The sequence below is a fragment of the Girardinichthys multiradiatus genome, chromosome 4 (genome assembly GCF_021462225.1).
Source record: "Girardinichthys multiradiatus isolate DD_20200921_A chromosome 4, DD_fGirMul_XY1, whole genome shotgun sequence".
Lineage (NCBI taxonomy): Eukaryota > Metazoa > Chordata > Actinopteri > Cyprinodontiformes > Goodeidae > Girardinichthys > Girardinichthys multiradiatus.
The window spans coordinates 51,600,896-51,621,651 of record NC_061797.1 but is presented as its reverse complement, the minus strand read 5'-3'; the positions used below and the strand labels follow the sequence as shown (position 1 = coordinate 51,621,651).

At 41.7% G+C, this 20,756-nt stretch overlaps 2 protein-coding genes across 7 annotated transcripts; both read left to right on the top strand.

Moving 5' to 3' along the window:
* The first annotated feature begins 993 nt into the window (after window positions 1-993).
* LOC124867540 (zinc finger protein 319-like) lies at window positions 994-4,188 on the top strand. The gene has a single exon (XM_047364026.1). The coding sequence runs from the start codon at window positions 995-997 to the stop codon at window positions 2,756-2,758; it is 1,764 nt and encodes a 587-aa protein (XP_047219982.1). The 5' UTR covers window position 994; the 3' UTR covers window positions 2,759-4,188.
* A 1,449-nt stretch (window positions 4,189-5,637) lies between these two features.
* Window positions 5,638-20,417, top strand: LOC124867189 (casein kinase II subunit alpha'-like). 6 transcript variants are annotated; one of them, XR_007037993.1, is made up of 14 exons: window positions 9,543-9,569; window positions 9,659-9,796; window positions 9,908-10,284; window positions 10,362-10,473; window positions 12,001-12,102; window positions 12,222-12,272; window positions 12,416-12,475; window positions 14,073-14,156; window positions 14,539-14,649; window positions 14,735-14,836; window positions 16,625-16,725; window positions 17,835-18,568; window positions 19,099-19,369; window positions 19,991-20,417. XR_007037993.1 is itself a non-coding variant. In XM_047363496.1 (14 exons), exons 1-13 carry the CDS (start codon window positions 9,558-9,560, stop codon window positions 18,552-18,554), a joined length of 1,473 nt encoding a protein of 490 aa, XP_047219452.1. In that variant the 5' UTR covers window positions 9,543-9,557; the 3' UTR covers window positions 18,555-18,568; window positions 19,991-20,417. The 6 variants fall into 6 exon arrangements, 1 of the variants encoding a protein (XP_047219452.1); XR_007037994.1 differs by having other exon boundaries at window positions 19,042-19,369; XM_047363496.1 differs by lacking the exon at window positions 19,099-19,369 and having other exon boundaries at window positions 17,835-17,983; window positions 18,481-18,568.
* Window positions 20,418-20,756: the final 339 nt, after the last annotated feature.

The following is a 20,756-nucleotide window of genomic DNA, read 5'->3' as shown; positions in this document are numbered from 1 at the left end:
AGACAGCAACGAGGAGCGTCGATAAGCAGCTCCGGTAAGTTATGGCGAATTGTTCTGGGTTTGGATGGAGGTTTGTTCTTTCTAACGGATGCGGGGAGGTTTGGCTGCAGGAGGCGGATTTTTCCCCTGCAGCTCCGGGGCCTGCTCTCATTAAGACTCCCTTCGTATCGCATCAAACCAGTTAAAGTGGCCACTTTTTATCTTGAGCGATGTGGTTAATGAGCTGCAATGCTGCAAGTGTCCCTCATCGTTAACAAATCGGTCAGTTTTTCTGCTTCAGCACTATAAAACCCCGGATGTTATTCTCTTTTTTTAAATGAGAGGAAGCTCCTTCCGTTAGCAGCTAACATGCTAACATCGAGCTACATCCTGGAACACAAACATTTTTATGGCTCATCCTGAAGGAAATTACATATTTCTGGATGCGTTAAACATGGCGCTTTATTGTTGAAACATGAACAAAAACAGAATTTAAAAAATAGTCAAAATTTAAAACCCTTACATGTCCGATTAACTTCCCAGGAAATAGACCGAGCCCACTGATTCTGTTTTCTTTCTGAAGCTAAAGTTACTTAAACTAACTGTCACTTTCAGTGCTCTCTTCAAATATAAAAACAATACTAGTATCCTATACACAGAAAATAACACGTCAACAGTAGCTTACACTTATTTTATTTATTTTTAAATCCCTCTTAACATAACTAGAAGCAAGACTTTGAATTTATTAGCACTTTGTTTCAGACGTTAGACAGCTCCCTCACTGTTTCGGCTTTTATACTTACATAATTTCAGTATTATCTTGTATATTTGTTGTTTACATTTATTTTTCTCTTTATTCTGCGTCCTTCCAGGTTTTCTCCAAACACTAAAGAAACATTGAACAATCCATTAGAGACTTGCATCCCATTTCTTCAACTGCATCCATCCTTGTGTCAGGTTTGGGATATAATCCTGCCCCTCTGAACGCTGATCTCCCTGCATCCACAGTGGAAGGATGACGGAGGCATGGCAGCAGCAACAACAACAGCAGCATGCAGTGGCTCCACCCTCTGTTGTGCACACTCTCCCTCAGGCAGCTGACAACTCACTGAGCTGCACGGTGTATGGAGTCGTCCTGCAGCCAGACACCTCTCTACAGCAGTCCCAGCACCCCCAGCAGCACGTCGTTCAAGCCCAGCAGGCCTCCTTGCAGGTAGGGGCTGACAGAGGGCACAAGTGTGGAGCCTGTGGCCACGACCTCTCCCACCTGGCCAATCCTCACGAGCACCAGTGCATGGTGACTCAGGACCGGTCATTCCAGTGCACACAATGCATGAAGATCTTTAGCCAGGCAACCGACCTACTGGAGCATCAGTGCGTACAAGTGGAGCAGAAGCCTTTTGTGTGTGGCGTCTGTAAAATGGGCTTCTCGTTGCTCACCTCTTTGGCTCAGCATCACAACTCGCATGGGAACAATCCGATGAAGTGCTCCATCTGCGAGAAGACGTACCGGCCAGGCTCTGGAAACGTCACCCCGACCTCTTCAGCTGCCAACCCCCAGCAGCCCACCACCGGAGAGACGTCTGGCGGTGGTGCAGTCATCAGCGCCTCGTCTCCGCCCACATTTGAGGCCTCCGCACCCGACCGGCCATATAAGTGCTCAGTGTGCCACAAGTCCTTCCGGCATCTGTCGGAGCTGACCCGCCACGAGAGGATACACACTGGGGAAAAGCCATACAAATGTGACACGTGTGACAAAAGCTTCAGCCAGTCCTCGCATCTGGCGCACCACCAGCGCACACACAGCTCCGAGCGGCCGTATAAATGTGCTGTGTGTGAGAAGAGCTTCAAACACCGCTCTCACCTGGTGCGGCACATGTACGCGCACTCCGGCGAGCACCTTTTCAAATGCAACCTGTGCGAGATGCACTTCAAAGAGTCGTCGGAGCTGCTGCACCACCAGTGCCAGCCAGAAAGCGAGAGGCCGTTCCGCTGTGGCTCATGTGGAAAAAGTTTTAAGAGGCCGTCAGATCTGCGGCAACACGAACGCACGCACTCTGAGGAGCGGCCTTTCCAGTGCGACGAGTGCCAGATGAGCTTCAAGCAGCAGTATGCTCTTGTGCGCCACCGCCGCACGCACAAGAACCCAGCCGATCGGCCGTTCAAGTGCAACCTCTGCGACAAGGGCTTCCTGCAGCCGTCCCACCTTCTCTACCATCAGCAGGTACATGGCATGGAAAGTCTCTTCAAGTGTGCATCCTGCCAGAAGTCCTTCAGCCAGTCAGGGGAGCTGCTGCGGCACAAATGTGGTGGTGAGGTGGAAAAACCTTATAAGTGCGACGTGTGCGGTAAGGGCTACAAAAAAAATTCAACGCTGCAGCGGCACCAAAGCACCCATTGCACAGAGAAGCCTCTAAAGTGCTCTTTGTGCGACAAACGCTTTGTGTCGTCGTCTGAGTTTGTCCAGCACCGCTGTGACCCGACAAGGGAGAAGCCGCTAAAGTGTCCTGACTGCGAGAAGCGCTTCAGGTACTCTTCGGAGCTGCAGCGCCACCGCCGGGTTCACACGGGCGAGAAGCCCTTCAAGTGCGCCAACTGTGACAAGAGCTTCAAGCAGCGAGAGCACTTGGCCAAGCACCAGAGCGTGCACTCGCGGGAGACACAGTTTAAGTGTGTGTGGTGCGGCGAGCGTTTTGTTGACCTCACGGCACTGCAGGAGCACACAGTGCAGCACACTGCAGAGAATGAGAACTTCCCAGAAGCATCCTGTATCCAATGAACTCCAAATGTGACATTCACTCAGAAGGAAGCAGGTTTTAGTTAAAACACGCTCCCATTTATTCTAATCTTGAGGACTCGGTTCATCCTCTCCCTCTCAGTGAGTCCAGGGCACAGGGGGAGTCAGAATCCCTCTTCTTTTGAGGAACAAAAACTTGAGCAGAAAGAAAACGATTTGAAATGTGGGACGTCTTTTTTCTTTATAAAGTCTGGGACCGTAGTCTGTGGTTGCATGTGGTTGTTTGTTTCGTAACTGTTGAGTCTGTTGTTGAGAAAGATGGCTCACGCTTCCAGACTGTCATCCCATTTGTGCTTTGTGTCAGCTGCTGATTGTCCATGTGCCTTTAATTATTCGTTTGTTTTCATCTTTTTCTGCTCACTTGTTTAGTGTTTTGTTTTGATTTTGTCATGTCCAGTGAAGCTAAAAGCTAACCCCTCCCCTCCTGTTCAGCAGCTGGCGTGTGCAGCAGCATCTTCCCACATCGATAGATCCTATGTAGAATCATCTGTTTTATGCATGGATACTTAGCTCACCTTAGTATTATTGTTGTATGATAGGTTTGGTTTATTTAGGATGGCATCCTCAGAGGAAGAAGAAAAGACTTCACATGGATTTGTGAAACTGTATAGCCCGTGTCCTATAAATTCTGTGTTGTTGTATCTTTGTATTAAAACAAATGACATGTAGGTAACTAACCCGCGTACCTATCGTGTCATAGAAACACTTGACTTGTGCAATAGAATGTGCACAGTGTAATATTTATGACTACTGATTCATGAAATAGTCTACTCTGTTATATTATAGATTGTGTGTATATGCTCTGAAAACTGTATAGTGCTTATGTTACCTGCTTTTTTATTCACTCTGAATGAGCTTGCTGCATTCTGCAGGCAGCTTAGTTTCATTTCCACCAGAATGATCACAAGGTTTAACCCCACAAAGCATTATGTTGCTTACCTGCCACAGAAATAGTTGCATTAGTTTTAGATTTAACTAAAGTTATGTTATAATTATTGTTGTTTGTTTTTAAGAATCGGCCTTGTATTGTTTCCACAGAATCCTAGCCTCCTCCAGGTCCAAGCAGGACATAACAATCTGAGTAAAACTTTCACTTATTTGATGGTTTATACCAAGGTTAAAAGTGAAAAAAGACAAAAATATGATGTGTGTGCTTTAGTTTACTGTGTGGATTTCTATATTCTGTACAATCTTTGCAGTATATTTAAAGGAAAGTTTTTGGACTAAGAATCATGGACTGAGGGGCTGCAGGGTGGGAAGGGGATGGGACTGAGTGCCATGGTTTGAATCCTGGTGAGTCTGCTTCACAATATCCTGCTGGAGTACGAGGAGAATGAGTGTATTGAAGCATATGGATATCATTATAGACTCCTGTTCATACTGTATATTCAAATAAACCACCCTTATAATAAGCTGTGTCTCTGTCATAAATTCGTAAATGCTTTAAAACAATAGTTCGGAGCAGATTGTGATACAGTGGCTTGAAAAACAATTTGTTTCCCCATTTTGTCACATTTCAACAACAAACTTCAATGTGTTTTATTTTTATTAGGATTTTCTGTGACAGACCAACAAGTACCACGTCGTTTTTTTTTTTTCTTTACAAAAAATCTAAAAGGTCTTTTTTAGCCTCTTACAGGTTTTCACATCAACTCTGACTAGCTTTTTTTTGTCCCTACATGTTGGTTGCAGCATCCCCACAGCATGATGCTGCTATCACTATGTTTTAACATGGGGATGGTAGTGTGTTTTACGTTTGGTTTAATCTGAGCTGAGCACCTTCCCCTACACAACCTCCTTTGACTTTCTTTCAACAATGGCTTCATCATCACCTCTTCATCACCAACAGAGCTGTGAGAAGTTCTTCACAGCTGTCTCCCTGACCTGTCTGCTGTGTCCCATGGTCTTTATGACGTTTTGTCTCTAATAAAACTGAGGCATGTTACACTTATCAGATATTTGCTACAAACAATGTAGACAGCCATTTATGTTCTTTCCACTTAATTTGATGTGCTTCTTTATGTTTTTAATCATTTGATGTCACTGGGTGAGTAGAAGGGGTTGAATACAAATGCTAACACAATAATACCGTTTATTCTTTGCAAAATATATAGTAAATAGCCAGAATGTTCGCATGGTACATAAAATAGTTTTAGGTTTCATAAAACATTTATGATTATTTATTTTAGCTAAATGAGATTACAATCTTGCTCTTGTTTTAGACAGTATTGACATTTACTGTTTTTCTTGTTTTTAAACTTAGAAATAGTCTTCATTCAACTTTACAATTATGTTCTATGTGTTTATTTACAGGTATCAGAGTAAAGGGGGTAAACACAAATGCACAACACACTTTTCCGTTTTTACCATTGCAGTTTGTGGTTGTAAGGTGAGGAAATGGGTGAATAAAATTAGGTGACTTCTGATGACAGTTTATTGTGATGGATTTTATTCTGGAGTATTAGAGTAAATGGGGTTTATAGTCTTTACAACAAGCATTTATTTAGTTTTTTTCTTTATAAAGCATGAATGTGCAGCTAGTGAATTATTCTTTTTTTTTTTTTGTATTTTAAAGAAATAATATTCTTTAACATGTCTGTACTTTATTAACATCAACAAAATATTTATTTTCAACATGTTTTACATAAATAATCGGGATTTTTTTTTTATTTTTAGATTTTAGCATTTAAAAAAAAAAAAAAATAGGTCTTTAATTGTATTTTGTCCGATATATGTAAACAAGCCAAACTACTCTTAAAATTTTAGGCTCATTAAAGACATATGTTACATACAGATATTTATTTATGTTATTTGAATAAGATAAGAATAATAAATATTGTTAATTTTGTAGCGCTGGTGATGGAGCTTCAGCTCGGTTAGCTTCCGGGGGATGTTTACTGCAGAGGTGAAGATCAGCCGCTGATGGAAACACCTCCACCACCACCGCCCATCTGTCAAGATCAATAAACCCATCACCTGTTCGACCTCCTGGGACCTGTTCGGCTCGCGCACCCGCGCGGACATCGGAGCTGAAGTCGCGAGCGAACGACCGTTAATGACGGAGGAGCCTCTCTTCGCTCGAGGTTAGCGGCTAACTTTAGCTTCAGTCTCAGCCTCCAGAAAATACGCCACCAGTCGACCAAATTGATTGATATTGTGACCAGTTTGAGCTGCGTGGCCACACTGGGCTGAGCCCAGTTGGTACATTTCTCTGTGACGCTGCAGTTTTGGGTCAAACTTTTATGTTTTTCTCTGTTTTAACTAGCTAGGCTACCGTTACCAGTTAGCCCCGTTAGCGTCCATCACAGATGATGCTAACTAATCCCGCCACAGAGTAAGGACTAGTCTCCCGGGTTATTGGTATGTTTTCACGTTGATTGACGCCAAAATGCTCCGTTAGATTTATAACAAAGCTGAGTTTAGGCTAAAGAGTCAGAACAGACGATGTTAGAGGCTTAAAACGGCCAAAATAACAGGACTTCCTCTGAGAAATCATCGCTAAAGATGCTCAAATTATATCAACTTTATAACCAGTTCATAACGGTTTTAAGGCTCATCTGCTTCTCACTATTTTAGGACAGAAAAAAACAAGTATTCAGATTAAATTAGTTATAAAACGCTGTGTGTAGTAAATATATTACAGTAATATATATATATATATATTTGTATTATTATTATTATTTTACAGGCACAAAGGAGCCTTGGACAGAAGTCCTGCAGGATTTTATTCATCCTAATTCCAGGCTTCAGTGACCTAAATACGCCCAGATTTTTCATATAGTGTCTGTTAAATTTAGACGTTCGTTCATATCTGGTTTCTTCAATCAGTTTTTGTTTTGCAGAGATTTTTGGAGGCAGACGTTTATTTGCAGAGGAATTTGTGTGTTATTATGCTGTAAAAAAACTATCTAGAAGGAATAAGCCGTCAAAAGGAAATCACCCCCAGATATTTGGCTGTCTGTATTCTTTTGAAGATGGCTAAATATTGTATGTTTTAGCTAATTCCAGTTAAACCGTCTTGCTACTTTATCCACTTCCAGCTCCTATTATCAAGGGAAAGTATTCAAGACTTTTGGCTGAAAAAACAAAATTTTTTTAGTTAGTTTTTGATCAAATCTGTAAACTAAATGTAAACTATTAAGCAAGTAATTTAATTATTTGATATAATGTAGGTCTTCAGTTAAAAGCCTAACTGCCCTAAAAAGCTCTAACTGAACTTGAAACTCCCTGAAACCCTGAAGATGCAGTAATCTGTTGGAATTGATCAGCTTTGATTAAAGACTGGCTGGTCAAATACTGAAAAACAAGATTTCTTATTCATTGAAAGCATTAAAACTTAGGAGGTTGCAAGTTTTTAGTTTAAACTTTTGAACCAACACCATGTACTTTGGTTAGCTTTTTTGATTATTATTATTAAGAAATAACTTTCAGCTGTATTCTAAACTACTGCCGCTGCCAAGGAAGCTCCCAAACATTTGTTACGGTTTTGTGTTGAAGTCCTGTGACCAAATAAGAGAAACAGGCTAAAGCCATAAAGCACTGAAATCAGTAATGGTCAGACAAATCCTGACCGGTCATCTCAACTATCCTCCATCTCACCTGCTTGTTTGCTGATGCTGAGAGGTGTGCGCTCAGCGCTTGACGTTCATGTTGAGCATGTTGTTTTTCTGAAGTCCACAATCAGCTCATTCAGGTGTAAGTTGTGTATTGTCAGATATGAGACGGAGCACTACAGTTTTATCAGTAAACCTTATGATCGAGGGTATTCACCAGGGGGCTCAAAACACATCCTTGAGGTCCTCCTTTGTTCATAATAGTGCCGGAGGTGTCGTTGCCTCCTACGACAGGAGCGGGAGGTCGTGGTTGGAATACTGAGCTGTGGCTTGTAACAGCATTTTTTAGATACTGTGATTCCCCTTCTGGCTATGCATGAGTGGGGTTATTGCGCTGGTCTTGAAAAATTGCACAAAATGGTCCGAATCCAGAGAAGAAACCAGTTTCGAATTGGTTAATATTTATTCTCATGTTGGGTGCTAGAATCTGGCGATGGGCGATATGAACGCAACATTTATCCCAATATTTTGTGGTATGTATTGCGATGTGATAAAAGTGATGATACGTTTTTATAACTTTTTTTGTAGGCCCCAGAAATACTGCTCTTCAAGAACATTCTCATTTTTATAACGGGCTCCTTCAGGACACAGGTTACATGAGATTTAGTGATTTTAATTGATGCTTTCATGTAACCAGCAGTGAAGAAACAAGTAAAAGTAACAATTCTGATACTACAGTCGAGGTTTGCGGTTTTCAGACATAATTCATTGGAATTTATTGTTAACACAATAAATGACTTTAAGGATATGTTAAATGCCTATCCCTACTCTAATCTTTACCAACTGAGAAACATCTGGAGATGCTACTGGATTTTTAAACTTTTCTAATCCTCCTGTTTACGTCTATTAGGAGAGTAAAATACTGCAAACGTGAATAGCATAGAACCATTGAAAACATGCAGAAGTGCCCTTAAAATGTTTTCTGTCTTTAATGGACTTGTTTCTATATGATTTGTCTGGAACCTCTTAAAATGTTAGTTTTCTGGGGCCCGTTATCCATTGATCCGTTCCTACTCACCTGGATTGAACTGATCCCGAAGGTTCCCTCTTGAATCCAAACCAGCTTTAACCAAAGTCCTGGTTCACATGGTTTAAGCTTACTTAGTCTTACCAAAAAACTCTGAATTACCATTTAATTTGGTGTAAAGCGAGTTTAAATGACTCTCATTATTGTTTTAGAGTTTTGTTTCTCTAATGTGACAAACTAAAAGATGCGTTTATAGACTGAGAATATAAGTTTTAAGGTTTATTATTTTCCCATTTAAACATCTCTGTGTTAATCTGGTCTAGGAAAAATGAAGCTGAACAGATTTCCCAGACTTCCCGCTGGGCTTTATTCTGCCGCTACGCTGGTTCAGCTGGGGTCCTGTTCGGGCAGACAGGTTTCACGTGTATCACCTTTGCATCACCTACGATGTGTTCGCAGTACGAGAAAAAAAATCAGTAAAATAATAACTTCTGCTCTTTTATTAGTTTTTCTTCAGGCTTCCGCAGTTGATCCAAAGATAAGGAAAGCCGTTATTTATTTATTTGATGGCCTTTTTGACTCTTACCTGATCAACAGTTTAAGATTTAAGATGTTTTTCCTGTTTGTTATGCTTTTGTTTTCTACATGGACATATTTGGTGGGAATTAATAACAATATGTTTCTCTTCCATTTTATGTTATTAGATTATTTCTACTCTAGCCTGAAGTAGTAATTATCTTAATGAATCAATATGAACTTTTTATTGTTTTAAAAGATACATTTCAATGCTTTATTAATGAATAATTTTTAATTCAGTTAATTTTTTGCTGTAATTCGTGACTCTTCCTCCTGTTTTTGGATAATCCAGTTAAACAGTGTTGTGAAAAAAAAATTTCTCCACTGAAATGTTTCAAATTAAATTAATTTCGGGTGACAAAGATAATCTGACTGAACACAAGAATCAGTTTTCAAATGATAAATTTAGTTTTCTATGTAAAAAAATCTCCCCTAGCCAATCAGGGGCCCCATGCGTTTATGTTATTAATCATATTGTTTTAGTTCAGTTTCACACCCAGGCCTGATTACTGCCTGACCTGTAGAAGGCAGAAAGGACTTCAGTAGAGCTTGTTGGACAGCGTGAAGTAGGCTAAAAGATCTCAGACAACTCACTGTGTTCTAATTTTAAGAAGTTAAAGAACAGATGAGAAACAAGGTCAGGTGATGGTCTGGGGCAACGTTGCTGCTTCAGGACCTGGACAACTTGCTGTTATTGATGGAAACATGAATTCTGCTTTCTACCAGAAAATCCTGAAGGCAGATGTCCGTCCATCAGTTAGAAACCTTAACATCAAATCCACCAAACAATGCAGAAGGATAATGATCCAAAGTCCACCAAAAAGTAAAAAAGTAACGGTTTCTAAGTGCCCAGAAAAGGAATCTGTAAGGGGGTAAATACTTTTTTACTGCATTGTAGAACATAACCTGTTGGTGAACTCCAAGTCAATTCTGAGGTACAAACTTCCATGGATGTGCTCCACCTTCTCCCTACAGCTGGCGGTTCTTCATCCCATCCTTCCCAACATCTTGCTCAGGGGCTTCACTCACTCAGTGATAGTAGCTCTGTCGGTGTGCACCGCGGCCGCTTCGGACCGGCCCGGCACCTTTTGTAAAGCGCCACAGGCAGCCAAAGCCAATGCTAAGCACAGCGCAGGGATCTTAGAGCCACAAACCTTGCACAGCCGCTGCGCTGCCTTCCAATATCGAGCCTACGAGTATTCTGAGGGAGGAAACGGTCCCGGACACGGAGCCGCAAAGCCAGCGATGCCCGGACCCTCACCGGCCAGCAGCAAGGCTCGGGTGTACACCGACGTCAACACACAGAAGAACAGAGAGTACTGGGACTATGATGCACACGTGCCAAACTGGAGGTAAAGTGCAGCAGCGGTCAGCATCAGCAGGTCTGAAGGGTCTTTGTTGTTGCATCACTTTGTTTCTGGTCTTTCAGCAATCAAGACAACTATCAGCTGGTGCGCAAACTGGGCCGAGGGAAGTACAGCGAGGTGTTCGAGGCTATAAATGTGACAAACAATGAGAAGGTGGTGGTGAAAATCCTCAAGGTGAGACATCTTCATCATCCTTCATGTTACAGATTCTCCTCCATTTAGGATTATTAGAAAGTGTTTTGAAAGCGCAGGAAATATATTTACAGAAACCTGCAAATATATTAATGCAACATCCACAAACCTCAAGGTGTTTTATGCAATGGTAGATAACTGAAGTGGAGACAAAATGACAGTGATGCATGGTTTTCAAGATGTGCCATTTGGTTTTTTCAAGATATTTTTTCAGCACTAGAGGTCTTTATTTTTCATTTTTCGAGTAGGCAGACGGGAAGAGAGTAGAGGAGATATTCGGCATAGGTCGCCGGGTGGGTGCGAGACCCGAACCCGGGACGGCTGCATTGAGGAACTCTATATATGCTCGCATTTGTTTTCAGCCCCATTTACTCATATATCCCTGAATCAAGTCGAGTGTGACCAGTTGCCTTCTGATGTCACCTAATTAGTAAATGAAGTAAAATGTCCGGCACAAGGAGCCAAGGTTGGGCGATTAGACGAGTTTATAGACCATCGACGACAAGCCGTTGTTTTTTTTTTTTGGTCTATGGATTCAGAGCCAAACATAGTCTGGCGTAGTCTACTACGCAGACGTCCACTGGACGCAATAAACTGCTCGGTGGGAAAAGGTCTCCACATGGAACTGTTTTATATGTGACACGCTGCTCCAAGCAGCCGGTCTTCAACCAGAAATGCTCGTGCAAGTTTGTCATGTTTGAGGCCTTTGCTGCCACTAAACGTCTGCACAGGTGCCTCGTTGCTGTAGTTACGTCCTGTGGTTTTACCTCTTTCATTCGGCTTAAAGCCAAATTAATCCCAAATAGGCCACTTGGTATCTTTTGCTAACTGGTTCCTCCATTTTTGGACATTTGTGTTCTAAATTGGCAAATCAGTCCGTGGCTGTTAACATTGCTCCGCCCACCTGTGCGAATACATCGCCTACCGTCATTTCTTGGACTGACTATTGACTGGAAAAATGTTAGATATCGCCCAACCTTTCAAGGTGCTCCGTTCAGACGAGACTAACACTGAACACTTTGGCCAACATGGAAAACTCTGTATGGTGCAGAAAACATCACAATGGGACAGGTTGGATCAAAGCATGTTGATGTCTTACAATGGCCTAGTCAAATTATGAGCTGCTCAGGATGAGATGAACCAAACATATGTGGAAAGTCCTGAAAACGAAGTTAACTCCCCATCCATTCTGACCGGTTCTAAAAGAAAAATGAGCCTGTCTACAGCCTGTAGACATTCAAAGCTGGTAGAGACAAACACCATCTGGACCTACAAAAAAAGGTGGTTCTACAGAGCGTTGACTCAGGGGGCGGAATACAAATCACGTCCCACTTTTCAGATTGCTTGTAAAACTATATGAAAAGCATGTTTCCTTTTCCTTCCATTTTACAGTTATTCACCACTTTGTGTGAAGTTTGAGGTTGGAAAATGACAACGTGTGCAAACATTTTCAGGCATCAAGCAAAGAAAGATCTTCCTCTTCTCTGAGTCTTTGTTTTTGTTCCTCAGCCCGTCAAGAAGAAGAAGATCAAACGGGAAATAAAAATCCTGGAAAACCTGCGAGGAGGAACCAACATCATCCGTCTGGTGGACACGGTCAAGGACCCGGTGGTGAGTGGGAAACATGTTCTCGCTGTGCTGCATGTTGGCTGTGTTACTGCTAATGATCTCCACTCACCAGCTGCTGCTGCTGTCAGTGAAGCCATGTGTTTGTTGTCCTCTCTTTGCAGTCCAGAACACCAGCGCTTGTCTTTGAGTACATCAATAACACAGATTTTAAGGTACATGAGTTGGGCTGGCTCAGAACTACCATCCATGCACTGATAGGATTGATGATCCCAGGATAACCTTACTGTTAGTAGAAGATACCAACATCATTCAGATGCAGACCTCTAAAACATGAGTGTCTTTATCTGCCCCACAGGAGCTGTACCAGAAGCTGACAGATTACGATATCCGTTATTACATGTATGAGCTGCTAAAGGTAAGATGAACTGAACACTTTACCTGCTGCAGAAATGACTGTTAACGGAAGAATATGTAGTTTAAGTGAAATAACAGCCATACTCAACCATGAGCTCCATATTCACAAGAACAGAGGCAACATGCAGTCCTACCACTGAAAGGCCCGGCTACAACCCTGCACCACCGGGTTGGTATCAGTTTCCTACGGCAGCGTGCAACCAAACAGAGAATTTTAAACATTTATTTTCTCCATTATCACAATACAGAGGAAACTGACTTCACTGTATTTGCCAATTAGCAAATATTTCCACATACAAGCCTGGAAATAAATGTTATTTTCCAGATCTGGATTTGAATTTGATTTTATATATAAAGGATGGAGATATTCAACATTAGATGAACATTTATGCACTGCATTCTTGTTTTTTTTACGTGAAATCAGGTTAAACTCTGTGGGTTTTAGAGCAGAAACCCATCAGGAAGGTCGCTGGTTTTACAGCAGTGGAGGAATATCCGCTAAAAAACGTAGTTATTGTTTATGATTATTAAGTTATTATTATTATTATTGAAAATCAACAAGGAAAAGAGGAAATTCGAATCTGAAAAAGTCGAGGATTTTGATATAACAATGTGCAGGAAGCTTCACCTCTCGCTCCAGGCATATCTAGTGACAAATTCTATGTTTGAACTTTTATGTTTATTTGAATATTATTTGGGTTTGTATTTATTTTGTTTCTTTATGAAGCATTTTGCTCAACTTTTATTGTTTTTAGATGTGCTGTCTGAGTACATTAGAAATGAACATTAAAGTTTAACATTCAGGAAGACGGTCCATCCAGCAGAACTTCAGTGTTTGCTGCTGTCACCCAAACCTTTCTGCTTCCAACCCACTGAATACTGCTGTCCGGCCCTGGGACCCTGGTTGACCTACGAACATTGTTAACGAGCTATAATTAAAACGAGGACATGAAAAGCTCTGCAGCCTTTACGTTTTTAATCTGTATGTATGGAAAACATAGACTTAGAAAATATCTTTCAATTAGAGCCACACAATCTTACTGTGGCGCTGTAATATTATCAGGTGCCATGCCACAACATTGCTTGTCAATAACATACACTCAGCAGCCACATTATTAGGGACGCCTGCTTATTAACACACACAGTGACTCAGCCAATCACGTGGCAGCAACAACATGCGTTCAAACATCTAGACGTGTTGAAGAAGACCTCCTGGAGTTCAAACTGAGCTTCACAATGAGGAAGAGAGAAGATCTAAAAGTGACTTCTGTTTGTGTCAGACTGGCTGGTCTGAGAATTTAACAAACTGTTAGATCTTCTGGGATTTTCACCCACAACCTCTCAGGTTTACAGATAATGATCTGAAACAAAGAAAATATCCAGGGAGCTGCAGATATGTGGATTAAAATGCCTTGTTTATCCCAGAGGAGAATGGGCAGACTGGTTCCAGATGATGAAAGGCAAAGGTAGCTTAAATAAGTTCTCATTACTCCTGTTTGAAGCAGATGGGCTACAGCAGCAGAAGACCACACTGGGTGCCACTCCTGTCAGCAGGATATGAATATTTAAATGAGGGATTGTTCTGTGTTTCCTTTCAGGCTCTGGACTACTGTCACAGTGTGGGGATCATGCACCGGGACGTGAAGCCCCACAACGTGATGATCGACCACCAGCTGAGGAAGGTGCTGCTCAGCATTCTGCTTCCTCGTTAAGCAACCTAAAATGACACAAATCCTGAAAAAAATAGTTGCACCGTGTTGCTTTGATTAATGACAATTTACATGCTGCGCCTCTCTCTTCTTTTTAGTCAGATGTACCCGATCTGCTGGTTTGCATAAGATTCAACAGGGAGGAAAACGTAGTACATTAGGAAGTACTTTAACAGCTAGGGAAGCTAGAAGTTCTTTAGTAAAATACAACTTTAGGTTCAGAGACTCCATTTGATGGCCAGGGATGTATTTTCACCCCCTGCAGGTTTAGTTGAAGCTTTGTCCTGTTATTGTCTCATAGTGTTTTGCCTGAGGCAGGTCCGATGAATTCACTGGACGTTCTCTTGTGTCTCAGCTCCGTCTCATAGATTGGGGTTTGGCTGAGTTCTACCACCCCGCTCAGGAATACAACGTCAGGGTGGCGTCTCGCTATTTCAAAGGCCCTGAGCTGCTAGTGGACTATCAGGTACAAACATCCTTATTCAGGGCACAGAGGGTGAGATCTACATTGAAACGGCTCATTCAGTTTGATCCTGTGGATCTTTTTGCAGATGTATGACTACAGTCTGGACATGTGGAGTTTAGGCTGCATGTTGGCGAGCATGATCTTCCTGAAGGAGCCGTTCTTTCACGGCCAGGACAACTACGACCAGGTATGAGGGCACAGCAGGGCCCTGGGAACAAAATGTGGACAAAAACAAGAAAGTACTCACTGAGTGTAAGCTGCACTTATTGGCACGTAAAATGTTAAGTATAGTGGTAATGTTGAGTATAGTGGGGGATCTGTGATGCTGTGGGCCTGTTTCTCTTCCAACAACCCTGGGAACCTTGTTGGAGAGCATGGCATTATGAACTCTGAAATATAGTGTAAATAAAATGGGGTGGCCTCTGACATAACACTTAAAATGGCTCGCCATTGGGTCTTTCAGCAGAGTAATGATCCAGATCATCTGGCCAAATCAACACAGAACTGGTACCAAATACGCTTCTTCCAAGGCCATGTCAGTCCAAAGAGCCATTCCTGTAGAAAACCAGTAGGTGGAGCACTCTGAATGAAAAATACTTTGTTTAGTGCATTTATGCTGCTGCAGTAAAAGCTGAATTTATTTGAAGCCTTTAACACCTCTTTATCATTGGGACCAAGTAAGTGTGGAGTAGCTCAGTGTGTAAATAAATCTGAATCATCTGAATATAAAACCATCTTAAATACTGCTGGATCTTATAGGAGCGTCCTCGGCGCCCCCTGCTGTGTAAGGTTAGGTTTCACACTAAGGTGACAAACATCAGCTCTGAGGTTCCTTAGTGTCAGAGACGTTTTTATCTGAATTCACTTCTGTTTTCAGCAGATTAATGGGTTTGTTTTATTTATATTCTTCCTGTTCAACTGAAACAGTTTAAATGTGTTTAACATTTACATATTAGATGGAGGAATGACCACTGCACCAAGTGATCAAACAAATGAACTTCACTGGCAAGGTGTGATGGTATCAACCGTATCAGATGTTACATTATTTGTTGCCACACACTTTTGGTCCCAACAAAGTCCAACATCAGGTTTGAACCCAGCAGCTGCCAACCAGGAACCACCTGCTGCTTTCGTGTGATGTTAGCTGGAACAAAACCACAGATGGTGACTCGAGTTTGAGACTCGGACTCGCAGAAATGAAGGACTTGAGACTTGACTTGGACTCGTGATCTGAGACTCGAGTCTTAGCACCAGTTTTTATCTCCTGTCATGAAGAGAGACAGGAAGCCGGTCTGTGAGCTCCAGACTGTTTTATTGTGAAAGGATGAGCCTGATTATTAGCCAGTGATGTTGGTGGATTATTATGGGATGCTAACGGCTCATAACAACCTGTTCAGTTTAGCTGCAGCTTCATAATAATGACCACATGAAAGTCTCCAACTGAACCTGAATTAAATGACGTTGGATCATTTAAGAACAAAATAAACACTTCCTGCTGGAAATATCAAAATAAAAGCACTTCCTGTTCCATTCATTCAGAAGTTTAACATTTATTTACTTCCTACAGTTTGCCTCGTTCATTATGTTGTAATTTCTACCTTTATTTAGATTCGACCACAAAGGTTTTAAAGGTGGATTTAGAAAATGGTTTCCTAATTGTAAAAATTCTCCTTTCTATTATTTTTCTTAGAGCCGTTTTTTTTCATAATAAATGAAATGTTGATTAAAAGATAATGGTTAATAAACATTAAAAGGTTAAGAGATTTTTATGAAATGTTTAGTGGTATTTTAGGCCTGAGGACAAATCGTATGGGTTTGTATTCCTAACCTACAGCGATGCAGCGTTAGAGGTGACCTAGATGTGGATCTGAGGAGAAATAGTTTATTTCAGTCATTAGAGACTTGACTGTGAACACCTCTGGAAAATATCTAAAAGCTGAAATGGTTCTAACCAGCCGTTTGTTGTGCTCTGCAGTTGGTCCGCATCGCTAAGGTTCTCGGCACCGAGGAGCTGTTCGGCTACCTGCACAAGTATCACATAGAACTGGACACTCGCTTCAAAGACCTGCTGGGACAGTGAGTACCTGTCCTTCACTGCTGCTCTGCTCCTGAAAGGAAAGTAGGAATAAAATAAGATCTGGAGATGTTTGGGCTGTTCAAGTCACACATCAGATGTAACCAGATGTTCTCAGGAGTAAAATCGTCTGTGGGCTCATCGACTGAAACCTGATATTTCAATGAAAAAGGAAGTTCGTGTTCCCATAACTTCAGCAGAAAGTGGAAGAACAGAAAACCACCTCATGTATATTAAATATAAATCCGATTGATTTTAATACTGAGAAAACCGCTGGATTTTAGTTTGTTTCATGTGTTTGAGGGGAACCAAAGAGATACAGTTGAAGCTCGCTGAACTGCAGACTTTAATCCTGGTAAATTACTGTGTAGAGCTGATAAAGTTCTTCCTTGAATGTGAAACATCTGTTAGACTTAGGCTGGAAACAGAGCATTCAGAGTGGAAAAGATCCTGCAGTGACCTGGTTTTCGTATTTGGACCTTGAACGTAAACCTTAAGAAGCACCTTTGGATTCCTGCTGCCTAACCCGAAGCATCACCTGATGAGCACCATTCAGTAAAATGTGGTGGTGGTGGCATCTTGGTAGCTGGAATTATGAAGAGGTCCAAATGCAACTCTGTTTGAACCCAAAAGCCTGAATTATCTGCTAGAAAGCTGAAGATGAGCGGGGCTTTCCTTTTTCTGCTTCACAGAACGAACTAACAAAAGACTCAAAAGACCCAAAGAAAATAAGTTTGGGACAGGCCGAGCCAGAGTCCAGGAGTAAATCACCCAGAAGACCCGAGGAGGGCTGAGAACAAGAGATGTCTCCACAATCTGAGAGATCTGGAGACATTTTCAGTTAGAGAGGGTGAATATCACCATGATAAGATGTGGCATGATGACTCCTACAGATGAAGAGCGAATGCTGAAAATAAAGATGATTTTACCTTAAGGGTTTTTGCAAACGTATGCAACCAGATTATTGCGGCTCTTTTGTTTGCCTTTTGGACTTTATGTCACATTAAATCACCGCTTCCTTATTTCACATCACAAAAGCCAGGCAGAAGCCATTGTATTGAATTCCTAGACTGTCACAAACAAAGCCTTGACGCTGTCTCCGTGTTTTTAGGCAGTCACGGAAGCGCTGGGAGCAGTTCATCCAGTCCGAAAACCAGCACCTGGTGAGTCCGGAGGCCCTGGACCTGCTGGACCAGCTGCTGCGCTACGACCACCAGCAGAGGCTGACGGCGGGCGAGGCCATGCGGCACCCGTACTTCTGTCAGTACCAGCAACCCGTTGCCATGAGAACCTGACTCCAACAAAGGGTTCTTGGGGTTAACTTGTCACCTTTAACCGAGTGAATTCTGAAAGCTGAACAGATCAAATGTTTTCTCTGTAATTCAACTAAAATCTCGCTGTGAAAGAAGCAGGTGGTGAGTTAAGGGGGCTGAAACGATGCAGCTCGAGTTTCATCAGTTTTAGGAACAACCTTCAATTTTGAAAGATTCCAAGAACAGAAGAAGAGCAGATCTGTCAGCTGATATTCTGCAGCACAGTTGGTGCCCAGAGAGGAATTAGTTTTCAATAGAAACAAGACTTGACATAAGAGCTCATCCCAGTTTTCACAGTAATTCTTTTCCTGATATTCTAGAGCCTGGATCTCAGACACAATGTTTCTAGGAATCTTTTGCTTATTTGACGTCTCCAGGCTCTGTTTGTCTCCTGTTCTTCTCGGCTCCATGTAGGGAACCTGACAGCTTCTTTTTGTTCCTCAGATCCCGTGGTGAAGGAACAGACGAACGCCAACACAGACGGCACAAAGGCAATAAGCAACTCCAATGCAACATGATAGCCCGACAGCAGGTAACACCTTTTATTACCATACAAACACTGTTTTCTTTCTTTAAATATGCAAATGATAAACAAGAAGGACATTACAAGTTTAGAAATAACTCTTAAATACCTGCTTCTTTCAGAGGTAAATATTATGCAAGAAGCATAAATCTGAATTCTGGTTGAAGGAGCCTCTTTTAACTCATTCTGTTAGGGTTTCTTGCAACTTCAACTTGATAAAACAAACCTCTGAACTTTCACTGCCCACCTGCCAGGGTATTTCCAGAAGTGTGGTTCCAGTTCTGAATGTTAGCTTGGTGCTGGAGGAGTTGCTATTTAGTTCTATAGAAAAACAGAACCAGCTATGCATTTTTAAATAATCTAAAACCGTTTCTTGAATAAAAGTTTAATCGTCTCCCTGTTGAAGTCAGTTTCTGTAGAGGATCACAGTCCATGGAGACACTTTATCTACAAATTGATGATCTGATGTTGGATTTATCTAGAAAGAAATGACTGGTGACCAGAATCTGATGGTTTTCACCCTGATTGGCCTTAACCAGCCAATCAGAAACTCAGAAATCCGCACCATACCTAAGTGCTACTGGGTCGCGCTGAGAGAACCCGTCCATGAGGAGAAGAATTGGTATCTACTAGTTTCAGTAAGCCGGGGTGTCCTGGGCCCCTCTGCAGTGAGGTGTTAAGAGTCATGCTTACGGTTCCAGGCTGCGAGAGAGAGAGCAAGACTTAAAGATGATAACAGGAAGGCTAAACATGTCACAGCTGAGCGCCTCTGTTATGGAACATGCTGGATTTGAAAACCTTACAGTTAAGGTAAGGCTAGGTTCTCTAGGAAACAGACACTGGTTTTATAACGCTAGCCACACTAATTACGCTAATTGTTAATATAAGATGCAGTTTAAATATCATCTCTATTATCATTTTGTCCTAAGGTAATATTAATTTCTTTAAACATGTACACAAACAGTGTGACATCACTGCTCCTAATATAACTCACTGTTAACAGCAGGAACATGAGAACAAATATTTTAATTGGTGTTTGTGTTGAATTGTAGTTCTTTAAAGCTCTAAACATATTGGTGTTATGTCTCCAGTTGGAGGTCCTAATATAACTATCTTATTACAACCAGGAGTTATAAACACAGTTATAACAGAGAGGATTTAGAAACGCTCAGTACAGGCCAGCCTTTGTCAGCATTTATAAAGAGCAAACCGTAGTTTCAAGCAGGATTTATAAAGAGCAACAGGCAACATTAAAGGACCTGATGGTGTTCTTTCAGCTGCTTTTATTCAAACACTAAACTATAAAATGAAAGCCGTTAAAATCATCGCTGTAGTTGTATTAAACCTGTTATTTCTTCACATGATGCATTAATCTGACCCAGATTTGTTGGCTTCCTTTATTAACTTTCATTTTTTCTTTCACCCTTTCAGGAAAAATCTTTCTTACCTCAACTTGCAACCTTTTCTTGGCAGAAATCTCTGCCTCCACATCAACAGCCATACTGGAGCAAGATGTCATTTTTTTGCAGCACACACACACTCCCCCCGCCGGCCCACACGCACACCCACCCCCCTCCCACACACACACACACACACACAGTCAGTCAATACTGGACGGACTGAACCTGTCCCATCAGAGCCCAGGGAACCTGCTGCCACAGATAATTTGGATCGGAAATCGGATCTGAACGCCCATTTTTAAACACAAAGTGACTGTCGTTGGATCAGTATCCGGCATCATCATTGCAGCGGCGGGAGATCCGGTTCCAGGTTTTAGCACTGACGCGGAGGCTCTTTTCTGCTATGATAGAACAAAAGCTATATTGAAAGAGAATAAACTGTTTTTATTTAAAGGCAAGTGTTGGATGTTTCTTTCCCTGAGTGTTTCACCGTGTGTGCACTGGTAAAATAAAACATTAAATAAGAGTCGGTAAGGTTTCACCTGCTAAATTATCCATTTGTTTCCAGAGTCTGAAGGTTCCAAGGACTCTGGTGTGAAAATGTGTCCATTTTTATGTGAACTTTAATCAGGGTGGAATCTGGCATCAAAGTGGGGAATGACCAACTTTTTGGATTATTTATATGGGTGCCTGAGTGTAGGGATGCACAGATATTAAAATTTGGGCCGATATTATTATTGCTGTTAGGGCCAATAACCAATATTTACTGATATTTTATATATTTCCCTATCTTTGTG

Excerpts from the sequence above, each read along its gene's own strand:
- LOC124867540 (XM_047364026.1), top strand. The coding sequence starts at position 995 with ATGACGGAGGCATGGCAGCAGCAACAACAACAGCAGCATGCAGTGGCT.
- LOC124867189 (XM_047363496.1), top strand. Across the intron at positions 10,474-12,000 it reads TGGTGGTGAAAATCCTCAAG|CCCGTCAAGAAGAAGAAGAT; the intron begins GTGAGACATCTT and ends TTTGTTCCTCAG. Across the intron at positions 12,476-14,072 it reads ACATGTATGAGCTGCTAAAG|GCTCTGGACTACTGTCACAG; the intron begins GTAAGATGAACT and ends GTTTCCTTTCAG.